At 44.4% G+C, this 20,742-nt stretch overlaps 1 protein-coding gene across 2 annotated transcripts in view; it reads left to right on the forward strand.

Annotated features, from left to right (window-relative positions):
• LOC140735254 (zinc finger protein GLIS2-like) overlaps positions 1 to 20,742 on the forward strand; it is an 80,011-nt gene that overhangs the window by 51,774 nt on the left and 7,495 nt on the right. Inside the window, exons 2-6 of one of the 2 annotated variants that reach the window (XM_073060095.1) lie at positions 6,797 to 7,056; positions 11,852 to 12,033; positions 13,799 to 13,969; positions 18,274 to 18,407; positions 19,736 to 19,854. In XM_073060095.1, coding sequence (XP_072916196.1) covers positions 6,876 to 7,056; positions 11,852 to 12,033; positions 13,799 to 13,969; positions 18,274 to 18,407; positions 19,736 to 19,854 — 787 coding nt within the window. In that variant the 5' untranslated portion in view covers positions 6,797 to 6,875. The remainder of the gene's footprint in view (positions 1 to 6,796; positions 7,057 to 11,851; positions 12,034 to 13,798; positions 13,970 to 18,273; positions 18,408 to 19,735; positions 19,855 to 20,742) is intronic. The other variant, XM_073060096.1, reaches the window with a different exon arrangement.

The following is a 20,742-nucleotide window of genomic DNA, read 5'->3' on the forward strand; positions in this document are numbered from 1 at the left end:
GTGGGTAGGATCCTTCATGATTTTACGGGAACTTTTCTGTACCTTGATGGCATGCAGGCTGATGCTGGTGATACATTGGGCAGCTTTGACTACCCGTTGTAGAGACTTCCTGTTCGCCACAGTGTGCTTTCTGTACCGTGCAGTGGATGCTCTCTGTAGAGATATTGGTGAGCTTTCCTGATTGTGTAGAATGTGTTATGGGACCATGAGGGGTTGTGCAAGATGCACATTCCCAGGAGTTTAAACCTGCTCACAGGTTCCATTGATGTGAAGCGGGGTGTGTGAAGGGACAGAAGCTGTGAGGTCAGATAGAGGGTGAGAACAAGGACAAAGACTGGTAAGATACCCTATACATATGAGGGGTGATTGATATGTTCGTGGCCTAAGGTACAAGGAGTCAATTTTAGAAAACCTAGCACATTTATTTTTCAACATAGTCCCATCCTACATTTACACTCTTAGTCCAGCGGTCGTGGAGCATACAGATCCCTTCTTTGTAGAAGTCAGCGTCTTGGACCTCCAGAAGTGGTCCACAGCAGGGGTGATTGGTAAGTTCTGGCCTAAGGTTGAAGGAGATGAGTTATACAGCTCTCATTACATGCATGTGCAGTTCAACTCTTTGAGTGATTATGCAGAAAGTTTGAAGTAAATAATTCATCTCCTTCTACCATAGGCCACGAACGTATCAATCAAACCTGCTGTTGACCACTTTCTGGAGGTCCAAGACGCTGACTTCTACAAAGAAGGGATCTGTATGCTCTACGACCGCTGGACTAAGTGTGTAAATGTAGGATGGGACTATGTTGAAAAACAAATGTCCTAGGTTTTCTAAAATTGACTCATTCTTCCTTAGGCCACGAACATATCAATCGCCCCTCGTATTTGTGTGTATATATATCCATCCCTTGTGGATTAATTATAAAGTCACCTCCCAGTCTCCTTCATTCCAGGGAAAACATTCCATGCCTTTCTAGCCTCTCCTTATAACTCAAGCTCGACAGTCCTGGCAACCTCCCTGTGAATCTTATCTGTACCAACTCTAGCAGAACCCCATTTTTGCATTAGTGTGGTGATCAGAACTGCACATGGTGCTCCAGATGTGGCCTCACCATAAACCATAATAATGTGCCAACTCCCACACTCAAATATACCATTACATCATCTTTACACTGCCCATCTGAGTTTCCAAAACTCAGATAGGCAGCTAGGAATAAGGGCAGAATGTTCTGGAAACACAGCAAGTCAGGCAGAAATAGAAACTCCTTGTGTTTCAGATCAAAGAGCCGTTGTTGATCTGGGAAAGTGAGAAAAGTCCGAGAAAGGGACTTAAACTTAAACTGATCTGTCACCTGTATATTGAAACATAGAGTGAAATGTCATTTGCGTCAATGACTAACACAGTCCAAGGATGTATGGGAGCAGCCCACAAGTGCACTGTTATATCAATTTGTACATCTACAGAATACATTTTTAACTGTTAATTTTATTGTGTTAATATTATTTTGTGCTTTATGTGATATATATACTGTGTTTCATTTAGCTGTATACATGTGTACAGTTGAATGACAATAAACTTGAACTTGAAATGTCCATCGCCAACATAGCAAGCCCACAACTGACTAACCCTATCCGGTACATCTTTGGACCGTGGGAGGAAACCAGAGCACCCAGAGGAAACCCATGTGGTCACGGCGAGAATGTACAAACTCCTTACAGAGAGCAGCGGTGGGAATTGAACCCCAATCAGTGGCACAGCAAATCATTACACTAAAATCTACACTACCATGAAGCTTCTCCTTCCACAGATGCTGCCTGACCTGCTGAGGGTTTCCAGTGTTACCCATTTCCCCAATGTCTCCAAACTTGCCAGACATGTACTGGCTCCTGCTACGAATGGTGGGTCAGACTCTAGCTCTCTCTGAGGACAGCACACAACTGCAGCAGCCCTCACCACCTCCTTCAGAATAATCAGGACAGAACAGTCGCATCACGTTAACATCAGCACCCACAGTTCCGTTCTGCCACTCTCTGCCACATTCTCCTCGTGACTTCGTGGATTTCCTCTGGGTGCTCCCAGTTCCTCCCACATAAGTTGTGGGCACGCTGTGTTGGCACTGGAAACATGGCAACACTTGCCGACTGCCCCCAGCACATCCTCGGACTGTGTTGGTTATTGATGCAAATGATACATTTCACTGTGAGGTATGATAAAGGTCTCGGCTTGAAACGTCAACTATTTATTCCCCTCCATAGACGCTGCCTGACCTACTGAGTTCCTCCAATATTTTCTTGGTGTTACTTTGGATTTCCAGCATCTGCTGAATCTCTTGTGTCACTATAGGTTTTGATGTACATGTGACAAATAAAGCTAATTTTTAAATAATGGAGACACAAGAAACTGATGTTTGACGGCTCTGTACTCACTGGGTTTCAGAAGAATGAGGGGGATCTCATTGAAACCTATCGAATGGTGAAAGACCTGGACAGAGTGGATGTGGAGAGGATGTTTCCTATAGTGAATGAGTCTAGGACCAGAGTGTATAGCCTTAGAACTGTGGAACATCCATTTAGAACAGAGATGAGGAGGAATTTCTTTAGCCAGAGGGTGGAGAATCTGTGGAATTCATTGCCACAGACGGCTGTGGAGGCCAAGTCACTGGGTATATTTAAAGTGGAGGGTGAGAAGTTCTTGATTAATTATGGGGAGAAGACAGAAGACTGGGGTTAAGAGGGATAATACATCAGCCATGATGGAATGGTGGAGCAGACTCAATGGGCTGAATGGCCTAACTCTGTTTCTACGTCTTATGGACTGCAGACGCTGGAAACAGAAGCAAAGAAACACAGACTGCCAGGGGAGTGCAGCAGGTCTGGAGGGAGGTGGACAGTCTGTGTTTTGGATTGAGACCCAACATGTGGACATGGGTGACATGCTGTGTGATTCGGTAGTGTGACCTTGTAGCCACACCCCTGTGCTGAGTGCACTTGGTTTTAAGCTGTGATTTTTATCAGGGTGTGTGAAAACTTCCCCTCAGCATTTTGTTCTGTTGCCAGGAACTGGTTCATGGAGGTTGGGGTCTCTGGGGAGGTGCTAGCCCCCGTCAGTGTTCACTTCATAACTCTGAAGGGCTTTGCGACTCATATTATCAATATTTATTGTTTATTTATTTCTTTTTCTTTTTTTCTTTTTGTATTTGCACAGTTTGTTGTCTTTTGCACTCTGGTTGCTTGTCCATATTTGTTGTGTGTTTTTCATTGATTCTATTGTATTTCTCTGTATTTACTGTGAATGCCGCTAAATAATGACTGTCAGGGTCGTATACAGTGACATATACATACTTTAGTAATAAATTTACTTTGAAAACTGTGATTAGAGTGGGGATACAGTTCACTCTGATCTCGTGGTGTTACTCACTGTAAATCACAACTGTTTCTTGGTGACTGAATGAAGAGAGAAGCCTAGAGAACCTTCTGGAATCTCGCAGTGTATGCCTCAATGCACTGTGGGTCACCGCGGAGGGGCCTGAGATTGGTTTCTGACTCTGTGCTGATGGGCTGGTGCGTGAGAGGGGGCCCCTGTGGGGACTGAGCCAAGTGAACGATCTCTGGGAAAGGGAGGGGTGGGGTTGTGGTTTCCGGTGATGTACAGTCCTGGTGGGAGGAGGGGGGGGGGGTGGTTTGGCAGTCTCCACAATTACTCACAGAGTTTGGTACAGTCTCTCCCGATTCACCGAGGTGTCCCTGGACACTGCCTGGCTTATAAATCCTCACATCTGGGTTGTTTTATAACTGACATTAAATTCTCCCAGCCACACAACATGCTGAAAAAACAACTCTCATCTGACTTACAAAGACCAAGAACATTTTTTGAATCTTTTCTGAATTGTACTGGCATTTTAAACAAAAATTATCAAAGTCTAAAATCCAGTTCCTTTGTACATTTTACAGTAACCCAACTCCCCCAGTGACCTGTGTTATACACCCTGTATCTGCCTTTGTTTATCTAGCTACTACAATATTGTTCAGTAACTCTTCTTTGTCTACTGATGTTAATCCAGCTGTCTCACATCATCCTTCCCCTCCCACAGTTGTGGGAGAGGGGTCATTGACATTGTCCCTCAGTGACCTGTGTCACGACTGTATCCCCACTGATGTTAATCCAGCTCCCTCACACCTTCCACTCCTTACCCCGGAGTGTGGACCTTGATCATCTGGGATTGGAAATATTGGGTGTCTCACCAACTCACCCTGCTGGTCCTGACTGAAACTCAGCAAGTTTCCTGAGGGAGAAAGCTGAAGTATTCGAACAAACAGAATCTGGTGTCTCTCCAGGTCTAGAACTGGAGCCACTAAATGTTAGTGTGATATTTAACCCACTGAGGGTGTGACCAGGCCGGAGTAGAGCCCATGATCAGAGGCGAATTTCAGCTCCTGGTTGTGGCTTGTTGAAAGGATTGGGTGGAGATGATCACCGTGCAGGTCAGTGTGTAGCGTCACTGGGGCAGATGTGGACTCAGTCTGGAAGCAGATTAGTGTGGAATCTAACCCCTGAGTGGCTAACAGGAGGTGAGAGTGAGGAGCTGCAGAATATGCTGGTGTTGGGGGAATGGTTCCTGGAGGGAAGTTATTTCAGAGACTTCTTGCCTGTTCAGGTGAATTTATCAGCTATCTTTGAAGAGCTATTCTCTCCACGCTTCGCCAATACTTTTCATTAGTCAAATCTGAACCAACAAATCATGAAAATTAGATGACATGAAAATCTGTTAGTTGTAGAACACTACAGCACAGAAACACGCCTTTTGGTCTAATTGATCTATGCCGAACCATTAATCTGCCTAGTCCCATTAACCTGCTCCCGGACCACAGCCCTCTATACCTCTCCCATCCATGTACCTGTCCAAACTTCTTTTCAATGTTGAAATCAAACCTGCATCTACCAGTTCTGCTGGCAGCTCAATCCACACTCACACCCCCCTCTGAGAGAAGGAGTTCTCCCTCTGGTTCCTCTGAAGCATTTCACCTTTCACCCTTAACCCATGACCTTCAGTTCTAGTCTTACCCAACCTGTTTTAGTGAGAGCAGTGTGTGTGTGCATGTGTGTGTGTATATGTGTGTGTGTGTATGTGTGTGTGTATATGTGTGTGTGTGTATGTGTGTGTGTATATGTGTGTGTGTGTCTGTGTGTGTGTGTATGTGTGCGTGTATGTGCGTGCATGTGTGTATATGTGTGTGTGTGTCTGTGTGTGTATATGTGTGTATATGTGTGTGTGTATGTGCGTGTGTGTGTATATGTGTGTGTGTATATGTGTGTGTGTGTGTCTGTGTGTGTATATGTGTGTATATGTGTGTGTGTGTATGTGCGTGCGTGTGTATATGTGTGTGCGTATGTGTGTGTGTATGTGTGTGCGTGTATGTGCGTGCGTGTGTGTATATGTGTGCGTGTATGTGTGTGTATATGTGTGCGTGTATGTGTGTGTATATGTGTGCGTGTATGTGCGTGTGTGTGTGTATATGTGTGCGTGTATGTGTGTGTATATGTGTGCGTGTGTGTATATGTGTGCATGTATGTGTGTGCATGTGTGTATGTGTGTGTGCATGTATGTGTGTGTATATGTGTGCGTGTATGTGCGTGTGTGTATGTATGTGCGTGCGTGGGTGTATGTGTGTGTATATGTGTGCGTGTGTGTGCGTGTGTGCATGTGTGTGTGTGTGTGCGTGTGTGTGTGCGTGTGTGCGTGTGTGTGTGCGTGTGCGCGTGTGAGTGTGTGTGTGTGCGCGCATGCGTGTGTGTTGCTCTGGATTTCCAGCATCTGCAGGATCTCTTGGGTTTATGATTTAGTGCTTTTCTTGTTGGGATTTTGCTCTGTGCATAATAAACCTCATGTTTGACCAGACAACAAGAACCACTGGAAAACCATCTATGGAAGGGTTTCTGCTGCTCTTGGTTGGGGTACTAAATTAAACACAGATCCTACTGATCACAGAAATACATGAGCTTTGTCACATGTACATTGAAGCAGACTGAAAAATGTAATTTGCGTTAACAAACAACAGAGTCTGAGGATGTGCTGTGGGCAATATACAATGACAATTAACCTACCAACCAGTACGCCTTTGGACTGTGGGAGGAAACCGGAGCAGCCGGAGGAATCCCACATGGTCACATACAAACCTATTTACCGAGGATGCTGGAAATGAACTCCAAACTCTAATGGGTCAAGCTGTAGTACTGTTGCACTATGTGTGTGTGCTCCAGGTTTCCAGTAACTGCAGAATCCCTTCATTTCCATTCTCTGAGTGATCTTTTCCCAGATTTCCTGTATCCACAGAATCTCTCCATGTCCCCAGTTTGAGAGATCTTTTCCCATATTTCCAGTATCTGAAGAATCTCTCCGTTTCCAGTCTCTTGAGTGACCTTTTCCCAGATTTCCAGTATCTGCAGAATCTCTCCGTGTTTCCAGTCTCTTGAGTGACCTTTCCCAGATTTCCAGTATCTGCAGAATCTCTCCGTGTTTCCAGTCTCTTGAGTGACCTTTCCCAGATTTCCAGTATCTGCAGAATCTCTCTGTGTTTCCAGTCTCTTGAGTGACCTTTTCCCAGATTTCCTGTATCCACAGAATCTCTCTGTGTCCCCAGTTTGAGAGATCCTTTCCCAGATTTCCAGTATCTGCAAAATCACTCTATTTCTGGCCTCTGAGTGACCTTTTCCCAGATTTCCAGTATCCGCAGAATCTTTCTGTGTTTCCAGTCTCTACCCTGACACTCTGACTGATCCTTTTCCTGTTCTGTTCTTCAGGATATAAAGCTGTTGTAGAGGTTTCCCAGCCTGGCTTCAACCACGGAGTCTCCTGATTGGATGTGCCATTCCTGTGACAATGCATTCTCTGGACGAGCCCCTGGATCTGAAGCTGAACATCTCCAAGCTCCGGATGATGAGGGGGAAGAAGCAGAGACGCCATGAGGCTACGGAAGAGAGCAATGCCCGGAGGGAGCTGAAGATGACAGACGATGGTACTGCTATTATGGCACCAGTATCTCCCCAGGTCCCACAGACTGGTGAGGGACTCATTCAAACTGACCGAATACTGAAAGGCCTGGATAGAGTGGACGTTGAGAGAGTCTAAACCAGAGGGCATAGCCTCAAAATAGGGCAACATCCCTTTAGAACAGATAATGAGGAATTTCAGAGGGCCAGACGGTGGTGAGTCAGTGTAATTCATTCCTACGGACGGCTGTGGAGGCCGAGTGGTTGGATATATTTAAGTGGAGGTTGATAGGTTCTTGATTATTCAGGGCATCAAAGGTTATGGGAAGAAGGCAGGAGACTGTGGTTGAGAGGGATAAGTCAGCCATGATTGAATAACAGAGCAGTCTTGATGGGCCAATTCTGCTCTTATGTCTTGTGTTTAACAAGGACCTGCAAAGTTGAGAGATATTCTCCCTGATGGTACAGGTGAGAACCTGGTCCTTCACTGCTGTCCACTGGTGGTGCCACTGCTCTCTCTGATCTGAGAGACAACAACCCCTAAGCCTTAGACCATCCAACAGGGTGGTGCAGGAACAGGCCCTTCAGCCCGCCATGTCTGTACTGGCCATCATGCCATTTTAAACTAATCTATGCATGTGTTCTATATGCCTCCAGCCCTTGCCCCTCCATGTCAGTCTAAACGCCTTTTAACATCTTCTATTGTATCTACTTCCACCACTTATGTGTAATTCTAGGCAGGATGTGGAGAAGGTGAGACGGTATGAGGTATAAAGAAAAGTTGGACAAACTTGAGTTGCTTTCCCTAGAGCTTTGCAGGCTGAAAGGAGACCTCAGGACAATATCCATTTACCATCGAACTTCAGGCCGTGACACTCACGGACTTGGGTCATATTATAATTTTTTATTCATTGTTTTGTAACTGTATGTTTTCCTGCTATGATAATTATGTGTTTGGTGTTGTGATTATTGGTACTGCCTCTTGCACCTTGGCCCCAGAGGAACATTATTCATGTAAATGGTTGAATCATGATTGAACTTGAACTTGAACCTGATAGTTTTATAATAATGATAAGAAAGGCAGTTAGAATGTTTTCTCCAGAGTAGAAAAGTCAAACACCAGAGGAAACGGGGGTTTGGTGAGTGAGGGGGTGGTGGGTAGAGGGGAGCTTAAAGGCGATGTGAGGGACAAGTTTATTTTTACTCACAGGGTGTGTAGGTGGCTGGAGTGAGTTACCAGGAGTTGTGGTGGAAACAGACGATTTGGTGGAGTTGAAGAGCCTTTTCGATGGACACGTGAATATGAAGGGAATGGAGGGATATGGATAATACACAGGAGGATGTTTAGTATAAATTGGCACAGCATTGTGGGCTGAATGGCCTGTCCAGTACTGGATTTCCCCTGGCACTATGTTCCTGGCACCCAGCACTCGCTGTGTAAAAACATCTTCCCCCACGTCTCCTTCAAACTTTTCCCCCTTCAAACTTTTCCCCTCTCACATACATCCTGTGTCCTCTGGTGTTTAACATTTCCATCCTGGTGGAAAGACTCTGACTATCTGTCTTATTTAATCCTCTGAGTCTGAAATATTTCTATCCGCTTTCCCTCGCCTCCTATGCTCCAGAGAGGGTTTGTCCAACCTCCCATTACAGCCAAAACACTCCATGCAACAGCTTGGTGAGAGCTAAGCACTTAGGGCAACATGTTAGCATAGCAGTCAGCATAACATTATTAAAGCAGAGGTGACCCAGGTTCAATTCCCACCATTGCCTTTAAGGAGTTTGTACATTCTCCCCGTAACTGCATGGGTTTTGTTTGGATGCTCCAGTCCCCTCCCACATTCTGAAGACCTACAGATTAGGACTATTAAATTGTGGGCATGCTATGTTAGCACTGGAAGCATGGCAATACTTGCCAGACAATACTCGCTGACTTGATTTGACACAGATGACACACTTTGCGGTATGTTTTGATGTACCTGTGACAAAGAAAGCTAAAGTTTATCTTTATTAACAAACCTTGCAAGACCTTGAAATCTTACAACGGAACGTGTAAAAAGAGCAAAGAACTCAGGGTGCAGGCGAGCCAATCATTTAAACCAGTGCAGCTCTTCAATGCAACTAATAATGGGATTGATTCCTCAAAGCAGAACATTGGAAAGTTCTAACTTTCATAGACTCTGGTCAGATCTCCCTTGAAGTATTAAAGAGACACAGGTACACTGGCGAAAGTGAAATAAAAGATTACAATGAATGAAAGGCAAAGCATCAACTTGGAAATAAATGCTTCACTTAAAAGGAACAGACTATTCATGGATAATATTCTTATTATGGCTTCTTCTCCCTGATGAAGGGGTCTTGGCCTGAAATGCCGACAGTTTATTCCTCTTCATAAATGCTGCCTGACCTGCTGAGTTCCTCCAGTATTTTGTATGTGCTGCTCCAGGTTTCCAGTATATGCAGAATCTTATGTGTTAATGAGTAATATGTGATGCTTGGATGTATTAGTAGATGAGTATTGAGTTAGTTTAAAATTATGTTATTAAAAAGATAGATGATGTTTCTTCACAAACACTAGAGATTCTGTGATCCAGAGCAACACACACAAAATGCTGAGGAACTCAGCAGGCCAGGCATCATCTATGGAAAAGAGTAAACAGTCGATGATTTGGGCTGAGACCCTTCATCAAGACTGGAAAGGAAGGGAGAAAATGCAAGAAAGACATTTTGACAGTTTCTTAATCAAGATCAGTTTTATTTTCCCATGGTAATCTGCCTCAATGACTATCACCAGTAGCACTTACATCTACTGTGATAAAGCGTTTTGAGTGGTTGGTGATGAAACATATCAACTCCTGCCTGAGAAGCAACTTGGATCCACTCCAATTTTCCTATCGTCATAACAGGTCAACAGCAGATGCCATTTCATTGGCTCTTCACTCAACCCTGGAGCATCTGGACAATGAAGATGCATACATCACGATGCTCTTCATTGACTACAGCTCAGCATTCAATACTAATATCTCCTTAAAACTAATCAATAAGTTCTAAGACCTTGACCTGAATATCTCCTTGTGGCAACTGGATCCTCAATTTCCTTACTTGCAGACCCTAGTCAATTTGGATTGGCAACAACATCTCCTCCACAACTTCCATTGGCACAGGTGCTCCCCAAGGCTGAGTGTTTAGCCCCCTGCTCTACTCACTTCACACTTTTGACCGTGAGGCTAAGCACAGCTCCAATGCCATCTTTAAATTTGCTGATGACACCACTGTTGTTGGCCGAATCAAAAGCGGTGATCAATCAGCATTTAAGAGGGAGATTGAAAATCTGGCAGAGGGGTGCCGTAACAACAGCTACTCACTCAATGTCAGCAAGACTAAGGAGCTGATTATTGACCTCAGGAGGAGGAAACAAGAGGTCCATAAGCCAGCCTTCATCACGGGAATCAGAGGGAGATGGACGGCAACTTTAAATTCCTTGGTGTTATCATTTCAGAGGGCCTATCCTGGGCCCAGTGTGTAAGTGCCATTACAAAGAAAGTATGGCACAACTCTCATTCCTTAGGAGTTTGCCAAGATTCGGCATGACATCTGACTTTGACAAACTACTATAGATGTGCTATGGAGAATATATCAACTGGTTGCATCATGGCCTGCTAGGAAACAACAATAGCAGATATGGCCCATTCCTTCGTGGGTAAAATGCTCCCCACCATTGAGCACATATATATGGAATGCTATTGCAGGAAAGAAGCATCCATCCTTTACAACTCCCACCATCCAGGCCATTCTCACAGCTGCCATTGGGAAGGAGGTACAGGAGCCTCAGGACCCACACCACCAGGTTCAGGAACAGTTATCAACCCTTAACCATCAGGGAAAAGGTACAGGAGCCTCAGGACCCACATCACCAGGTTCAGAAACCGTTATTACCCTTCAGACATCAGGAAGGAGTTAGGAGACTCAGGACACACACCACCAGGTTAAGGAACAGTTATTACCTCTCAATCATCAGGGAGAAGGTCCAGGAGCTTCAGGACCCACACCACCAGGTTCAGAAACAGTTGTCACCCCTCAAACATCAGGCTCCTGAACCAGACAGGCTAACTCCATTCATCTTCTCTTGCTTATCATTGAACTGTTCCCACAATTTTCAAGGACTCTTCATCTTATGTTCTCAATATTTAATGCTTACTTATTATTATTCTTTCTTTTTCCTTTTTTATTTGCTCATTTTGTTGTCTTTTTGCACATTGATTGTCTGTCCTTTTGGGTGCGGTCTTTCATTGATTCTATTGTGTTTCCCGTATTTACTGTGAATCCCTCCAAGAAATTGAATCTCAGGGTTGTATATGGTGACATATGTGTACTTCAGTAATTTTTGAGCTTTGAGATATGCCATGAAATTTGTTATTTAGTGACAGCAGTAGTCCACTACTTAAAGTTACTGTAAATTACAGTGAGAGTATATAAAATCAATGACGGGTGCCATATTCAGGTCTAGACCCTTCAATAGGACAGGAGAGGAAAGGAAAGGGGAAGAAGCCAGAACAATAAAAGTAAGAATTAATAGTCTCTGTTCATTTCAAGTGAATCTTTGCTTTGTTTTTCATTCACTGTAATCTTTTATTTCACTTTCACCAGTGTACCTGTGTCTCTTAAGGGTCATGGCCTGAAATTATCAACTGTTTATTCCTCACCACAGATGCTGCCTGACCTGCTGAGCTCCTCCAGCATTTGGTGTGATGCTTATCCACAGTCAGTACCTACATTCCTTCCGTTAAATGTATTGAATGTGTTGAAGAGAATCCAACCACACCATTGCAATCCTACCCCTTTCTCACACAGCTGTTCTTGTTCCAGGTCCTTTTATCGTCTCCCAGGCTCAGGAGAAGCAGGACTCCCGTTACTCTCCGTCCCAGAGCTCTGTATCCATCGTGGACCTGAGCCTGTCCCCTGGATCTGCCCTCGACTCGTCCCCCAGCTCTGCCCTGCTGCCTGACGAGTTGCAGAATGGTGGTGAAGATTCTCCAGGTGTTGGGACTGTAAGTATTTGAGGCCCAAAGAGGGGGGGTCCCCATTCTAAACACTTTTTACAGGAGTACTATAGAGTGTCCTGACCAGCTGCATCACTTTTTACAGGAGTACTATAGAGTGTCATGGCATACTACTGTTTGGTATTGGAATTGCAAGCCAGCTGAACACAAAGTCCTCAAAGGATTGTGAGGACTGGTGAGAAAATCATTGCGGTCTCTCTTGCACCCATCAAAAACATTTATCCAGAGCCCATCGCATTGTCAATGATCTCTCCCGTACGTACCACAATCTCTTTGTCCCCCGCCATCAGGACTGATAGGGAGGGAAGCGGTTTCTTTCCCCAGGCCATGAGACTATTGAACTCCTTGCTACCACCCCAAAGTCATCACCACCAGTATGAACCACCAGCACTGTTTACTTTTTGGCTTGTGTTATAAATGCACCTTATGCTAAATTCAGTCTCTGAAATATATTTAATTCTTTGTTATAATTTATTTGTGGTAATATTACTTTATATACTGTGTATGAGTTATGTGTAGTGTGTTGCTCGCCTTGGTTTGGAGGAATGTAGTTTTGTTTAGTGGTATACGTATGTATGGTTGAATCACAATAACCTGAACTTGAACTTGACATTGAGTGGGGCTGCACAGTGATCCTACTGCCCAAGACAACAGTGACATCTTGGCGGACTGACCTGCCATCACAAGGCGGTCTGGCCGTTGTGTTTACTGTAGATGTCTGTTCAGTGTCCGCAATTTCCACAATGGTTCCTCGCAGTTGCATCACATCTACAGCAAACCTGCTCAGCTCAGTAATTGGTGGTGGAAAAAATTTGGAGGTAAAGGTTTAACTGGAATACAGGTTCCATTACTTACTCAGACCCAACAGACAATGGGGTCCATGGATCCCTCGGTTAACGGTGGGGTCCAAGGCATTAAAAAATGGTTGGGAACCCCAGGTCTAGACTATTGATCTACAGACAATTCAAATCCCACATGACATCTGTGGAATTTAAGTTCCATTAATTCACTCAGTCTGGAGTAAAAGAACTAGAATCAGGCTTATTATCATTGATACATGTTGTGAAATCTGTTGTTTTTTTGCCATCAGTACAGCACAAGACATAAAAAAAATTACTCTAATATCCAATAAGAACTAAATATAAAAACTAAATAAGTTGTGGAAAAAGAGCAAAATAGTGAGGTGGTGTTCATGGACAGTTCAGAAATCTGATGGTGGAGAGGAGCAAGCTGTCCCTATACTCTGAGTGTGAATCTTCAGGCTCCTGTTATCTCTTCCTTGATGTAGTAATGAGAAGAGGGTGTGTCCTGGGAGGTGAGAGTCCTGCCTGAGGCATGGCCTTTCGAAGATGTCCTCAATGGTGGCAAGGCTCGTGGCCATGATGCAGCGGCTGATTCTACGACTCTGCAGCCTTTCCTGATCCTGTGGATTTACCAGTGTTCGTTGCAACCATCAAGGAGGAGGTACAGAAGCCTGAAGACACACACTCAACTATTCAGATTTCTGAATGGTCCATCAACACGACCTCACTATTTTGCTCTCTGCTGCACTAATTTATTTAATTTTTCTTATTATAGCTTAGTCATTTTTAACATGTATTGCAGCTGATGTAAATCAACAAATTTCATGACATATGTCCTGGATAATAAACCGGATTCTGATTCTGGTAAACCACGCACCTATTCCAGCTTGGGCACCAGCGTGTAGTAACAACCCTGATTCTGATGGTGAAGGTTTTATGTGTCTCTGCAGCCAGCCCGTTTCCTGGAGGGGACTCAGAGCTCCCAGACGTTTCAGTTCTTCCTGCCTCTGGGTTCGAGCAGCCCCGTGCACCTGCCATCCTCTTTATTAGTGACGCCCCCTAAGGAGGTGCAGGCCTTGCTGGAGCTCCCGGAAGAACAGCTGGCGTGCCGGTGGCGCAAGGTAAGACTTGCATTCGGATGCATACAAGGACTTTACAAGGCCAAAAGACATAGCAGCAGAATTAGGCCATTCAGTCCATCATGGCCTATTTATTATCTCTCTCAATCCCATTCTCCTGCTTGCTCCCTCTCACTTGCCCTTTCCCTCCCCCTCCCCCTCAAATGCCTTGTCAAAGGCATTTGACAAGGTCCCACGTGAGAGGTTGATCAAGAAGGTTCAGTCGCTTGGCATTAAAGAAGGAGTAGTAAATTAGATTAGACATTGCCTTTGAGGGAGAAGCCAGAGAGTGGTAGTGGATGGTTGCCTCTCTGACCAGAGGCCTGTGACTAATGCAGTGCCGCAGCAATCAGTGCTGGGTCCGTTGTTGTTTGTCATCTATATTAATGATCTGGATGATAATGTGGTTAACTGGATTAGCAAATTTGTGAATGACACCAAGATAAGGGGTGTCGTGGACAGCGAGGAGGCCATAATAGTTTGCAGAGGGATCTCCAACAGCTGGAAAAATGGGCTGCAAAATGGCAGGTGGAACTTAATGCAGACAAGTACAAGCTGTTGCACCTCGGTACGACCCACCAGGGTAGGCCTTACGCGGTGCCTACCTAGAGTGCCAAGGAGTGTGGGAGAACAAAGGGATCTGGGAACACAGGTAGATAATTTGTTGAGAATACCATCACAGGTAGATAGGGTGGTAAATCAAAGTAATGAGTACAGGATATGCAATGTTATGTTGAGTTTGTATAAGACATTGATGAGGCCTGATGAGGAGTGCAGTTTTGGTTATCTTTCTAAGGTTGAAAAAGTACAGAGAAAATTTACAAGGATGTTGTCGGGTCTGGAGGGACCAGAGTTATAAAGAAAGATTGAATGGATTAGGACTTTATTCCTTGGAACACTGAAGACCGAGGGGAGATTTGACAGAGGTAGACAAAGTTATGAGTGGTATAGATAGTGTAAATGCAAGCAGGCTTTTCCCCCTGAGGTTGGCTGAGTCTACAACTAGAAGTCATGGGTAAAGGTTGAAAGGTGAGAAGCTTAAGAGGAACCATATAACCATTACAACACGGAAACAGGCCATCTCGGCCCTTCTAGTCTGCCGAACGTTTACTCTCACCTAGTCCCACCGACCTGCACTCAGCCCATAACCCTCCATACCTTTCCTGTCCATATACCTATCCAATTTTTTTTTTAAATGACAATATCGAACCTGCCTCTACCACTTCTACTGGAAGCTCATTCCACACAGCTACCACTCTCTGAGTAAATAAATTCCCCTTGTGTTGCCCCTAAACTTTTGCCCCCTAACTCTCAACTCATGTCTTTTTGTTTAAATCTCCCCTACTCTCAATGGAAAAAGCCTATCCATGTCAACTCTTATCTATCCCCCTCATAATTTTAAATACCTCTATCAAGTCCCCCCTCAACCTTCTACGCTCCAAAGAATAAAGACCAAACTTGTTCAACCTTTTTCTGTAACTTAGGTGCTGAAACCCAGGTAACATTCTAGTAAATCTCCTCTGTATTCTCTCTATTTTGTTGACATCTTTCCTATAATTCGGTGACCAGAACTGTACACAATACTCCAAATTTCGCCTCACCAATGCCTTGTACAATTTTAACATTACATCCCAACTCCTATACTCAATGCTCTGATTTATAAAGGCCAGCATACCAAAAGCTTTCTTCACCACCCTATCCACATGAGATTCCACTTTCACGGAACTATGCACCATTATTCCTAGATCACTCTGTTCTATGCATTCCTCAATGCCCTACCATTTACCATGTATGTCCTATTTTGATTAGTCCTACCAAAATGTAGCACCTCAAACTTATCAGCATTAAACTCCATCTGCCATCTTTCAGCCCACTCTTCTAGCTGGCCTAAATCTCTCTGCCAGCTTTGAAAACCTTCTTCATTATCCACAACACCACCTATCTTAGTATCATCTGCATATTTACTAATCCAAATTTACCACCCCATCATCCAGATCATTAATGTATATGACAAACAACATTGGACCTAGTACAGATCCCTGAGGCACACCACCAGTCACTGGTCTCCAACCTGACAAACAGTTATCCACCACTACTCTCTGGCATCTCCCATCCAGCCACTGTTGAATCCATTTTACTACTTCACTATTAATACCTAACGATTGAACCTTCCTAACTAACCTTCCATGTGGAACCTTGTCAAAGGCCTTACTGAAGTCCATATAGACAACATCCACTGCTTTACCCTCATCAACTTTCCTAGTAACCTCTTCAAAAAATTCAGTAAGATTTGTCAAACATGACCTTCCACGCACAAGTCCTTGATGACTGTTCCTAATCAGACCCTGTCTATCCAGATAATTATATATACCATCTCTAAGAATACTTTCCATTAATTTACCCACCACTGATGTCAAACTGACAGGCCGATAATTGCTAGGTTTACTCTTAGAACCCTTTTTAAACAATGGAACCACATGAGCCATATGCCAATCCTCTGGTACCATCCCCCGAATCCTCCAGCACCATCTTCACTCAGAGGGTTGTGAGAGTGTGGAACGAGCTGCAAGTGCAGGTTGTACATGCGAGATCGATTTCAGCGTTGAAGACAAGTTTGGTTGGGTACATGGATAGTAAGGACATAGAGGGCTGTGGTCCGGGTGCAGGTCGATGGGAGTAGACAGTTTAACTGGTTTGGCATGGACTAAAGGGGCCAAAGTAACTGCTTCTGTTCTGTACTTTTCTATGACTCCAATGGGATTGAGAGGGCTAATAAATCAACCATGATGGAATGGCAAGGTAGTCTCAATGGGCCAAATGGCCTAATTCAGCTCCTATGTCTAATGGTCAAAGCCAAAGTAAATTTATTATCAACGTACGTTGACGTCACCATACACTACCTGGAGGTTCATTTTCTTGCAGGCAGTCATAGGAAAATAAAGAAATTCAATGGAATTAATGAAAAACTATAGACTAATAGCTAGGTGCTCAGTGTATTTACTTGGATTGAAGATCAGTTATCAACTAGAAGGCAAGGAGTTGTAATAAATGGGTATCTAGTCAAGCGTTTCAAGGGTCAAACCTTAACCCTCAATTATTTACTAACTATCATAATGACATGGAGGAAGGGGTGCAGGTGAGTTGTGTGTATACAGAATTGGCACGCTCATTTAAGGCAGACGGTGGTTGTAGATAGAGCATAGCCTGTCTGGAGGTCTCAAAAATAGTGAGGTAGTTTCCAGAATACTGATGGCAAGTGGAAGGAGCTGTTCCTGAATAGTGATGAAAGCTCTTGGCCTGAAACATCAGCCCCAACACCCAGGTCGTGCTCTTTCCTCACTGTCACCATCTGGAATAAGGTACAGGAGCCTCAGCACTCGCTCACACCACCAGGTTCAGCAACAGTTATTACCCCTCAGCGATTCAGGGACAGCTTCTTCCCCTCTGCCATCCAATTTCTGAATGAACATTGAACCCATGCACACTACCTCACTACTTACTTAACTATTGCACTAGCTACTTAATATATATACATACTTACTGTAATTCACAGTATTTTTCCTCTCTGTATTGCATTGTACTGCTGCCACAAGGTTAACAAATTTCACAACATTCGCCAGTGATAGTAAAACTGATTCTGATTCAGTCATCAGGCTCTTGAACCAGAGGGGATAATCACTCAACTTCACTCGCCCCATCCTTGAAACACTCCCACAACCAATGGACTCACTCTCAAAGACTCTTCATCTCATGTTTTAGATTTTATTGCTTATTTATTTATTATTATTATTTCTTTGTTTCTATATTTGTTGTCTTTTGCACACTGGTTGAACTCCCAAGTAGGTGCAGTCTTTCATTGATTCTATTATGGATTTATTGAGTATGCCTGCAAGAAAATGAATCTTAGGATTGTATATAATGACATGTATATACTTTAATAAATATTTACTTTGAGCTTTGAACTGTTAATTTATTTCAATTGATGCTGTCTGATGACCTGCTGAGTTCCTCCAACATTTTGTGTGTGTTGTTCTGGATTTCCAGCATCAGCAGTATTTCTTGTGTTTATGATTTGCTGTTCCTGAATCATTGTTTGTGGATCTTCAGATTACACTTAACACTTGTCACTTGTCGGCTGATATGGACAGGTTTTTGGGGTGTGGGAGCTATTGGTGTGTCAGAGAACTGCCTTGTTTTCTGGGTCCACAGGTCTCTCATGGCCGTGACATATTTGGCTGCATTGCCCCTATGGTTTTCTCTTTCCTGATTCCCTGACATCTCTCCTCTCTGACCCTTTCGTGTTGCAGTGTAACCAGCTGTTTGAATCACTTCAGGATCTGGTCAATCACGTCAACGATTTCCATGTCAAACCGGAGAAGGAAACCGGATACTGCTGCCACTGGGAGGGCTGTGCCCGGAAAGGCAAGGGATTCAATGCCAGGTGCTGAAGATTAGCTTTGTTTGTCACAAGTACATCGAAACATACGGTGAAATGTGTCACTTGTGTCAATGACTAACACAGTCCAAGGATGTGCTGGAGATAGCCTGCAGGTGTTGCCATGCTAGTGCCAATGTAGCATGCTCACAAGTCTCTAACCGTACGTCTTTGGAATGTGGGTGGAAACTGGAGCACACAGAGAAAACTCACGCGGTCATGGGGAGAACATACAAACTCCATACAGGCAGCGGTGGGAATTGAACTTGGATCGCTGGGACTGTAAATCGTTATGCTAACTTCTGCAGCACTGTGACGCCACTGACACACCAGGGTCCTGCTAGTGAGGTGAGGTACATCAGAGGCACGGTCAGTGTCTTGGCCTGTCTCAGTGGTAGATACATTGTGTGGTGCGTGGCCAAGTGAATAAGGCATTGGTCTAGTGATCTGAAGGTTGCTAGTTTGAGCCTTAGCTGAGGCAGCGCGTTGTGTCCTTGAGCTAGGCACTTAACCACACATTGCTCTGTGACGACACTGGTGCCAAGCTGTATGGGTCCTCGTGCCCTTCCCTTGGACAACATCAGTGGTGTGGAGAGGGGAGACCTGCAGCATGGGCAACTGCCAGTCTCCCATACAGCCTTGCCCAGGCCTCAGTCATCATCGAAAATCAATGGACAGCCGAAGAAGAGAGAAGTAGATACCTTAGGGACATTAAAGAAACTCTTAGGTTAGGCACATGGATGAAAGCAAAGTGGAGCAATATGTAGAAGGGGAGGGTTAGATTGGTGAAAAGGTGGGCCAAACAGTCTGTACTGTGCTCATGTCTGTCATGTTCTCAGAAACCTGAACCAAGAAAAGAGGCAGAATGTCAGGCGTGTCTGGAGGTACATTAATAACCACATTTAAAAAAGACACTTAGACATGTGCATGGACGACGTGGACCAAATGGGGCTAGCTTAGATGGGCATATTGGTCGGCATGGACTGGTTGGGCCAAGTGGCCTGTTTCCAATTATAGAAACAAGGGTGGAAGGAAAATTATGCTGGAAGTTGACCAAGGAACGCTGAAGTAGGTTGCAGCTTTACAAAAGGCAGAGGGGAAGTTGGTTCTCCATTGGTGTGTAACTGTGGAGTGCATGGAACTGTTTCTTTTATCTTTTATTTGGTACATGGAGCTTAGAAAATTAGAGGGCTATGGGTAACCCTAGGTAGTTTCCAAATCGCCTGTATTGTGTTGTAGGCTTTCTATGTTTCTATGTTTTATCGGTGGGCTCTCGGGGGTCACAGCATGCTCACGTTCTGCTGGGGACCTGACATTTTCCTTCCCATCCATAGGTACAAGATGTTGATTCACATCCGAACTCACACCAACGAGAAGCCTCATCGCTGCCCAACCTGTAATAAGAGCTTCTCCCGGCTGGAGAACCTGAAAATCCATAACCGCTCACACACAGGTGAGGAGCTGGCCAAGAGCCACAGGTCAGAGTTAAAGGTCACAAGTTGAATTGCCTTGACAAAGGTGGAAAAGATGATAAGACATGCTGTAGATCCAGTGGACAGTCAGAGAACTTTTACCAAGGCAGAAATGGCTAGTATCAGTGGGCATATTTTGAAGGTCACTGGAGGAAAGTATTGGGAGGATATCAGAGGTAGCTTTTTTACCCAGAGTGGTGGGTGGTGGCAGAAGCAGATACATTAGCGATATTTAAGAGTCTCTTAGTTAGGCACATGGATGATAGAAAAATGGAGGGCAATGTCAGAGGGAAGGAGGGTGTGGAGAAGGTTAAAATGGTCAGACAACTTTGAGGGCTAAAGGACCTGCACTGTGCTATTCTATGTTGTCAAAGTCTTTTGCTCTCTGAATGGATCTTTCATACTCTGACAGTCTCTACTGACTGTTATGGTGAACATCTGGTACTTTCTAATATAGTCATTCTCCACCATAGAAACAGGCTCTTCGGCCCAACCACTCCATTCTGACCAAGATGCCCTCTATAAGGCCATAAGACATAGCAACAGAATTAGGCCATTCAGCCCATTGAGCCTACTCTGCCATTCCATCATGGCTGATCCTTTGTCCCCCTCCTCAGCCCATCCTTCTCCCCATAACCTTCTATGCCATGTCCAATCAAGAACTGGTCAAGCTCTGCCTTAAATACACCCAATGACCTGGCCTCCACAGATGCCTGTGGTAACAAGTTCCACAAATTCACCACCCTTTGGTGAAAGAAATTTCTCTGCATCTCTGTTTTAAAAGGATGCCCCTCTATCCTGAGGCTGTCCTAGACTCTCCCACCATGGGAAACATCCTTTCCACATCTACTCTGTCTAGTACTTTCAAC

Source organism: Hemitrygon akajei, chromosome 11 (assembly GCF_048418815.1).
Source record: "Hemitrygon akajei chromosome 11, sHemAka1.3, whole genome shotgun sequence".
Classification (NCBI taxonomy): domain Eukaryota; kingdom Metazoa; phylum Chordata; class Chondrichthyes; order Myliobatiformes; family Dasyatidae; genus Hemitrygon; species Hemitrygon akajei.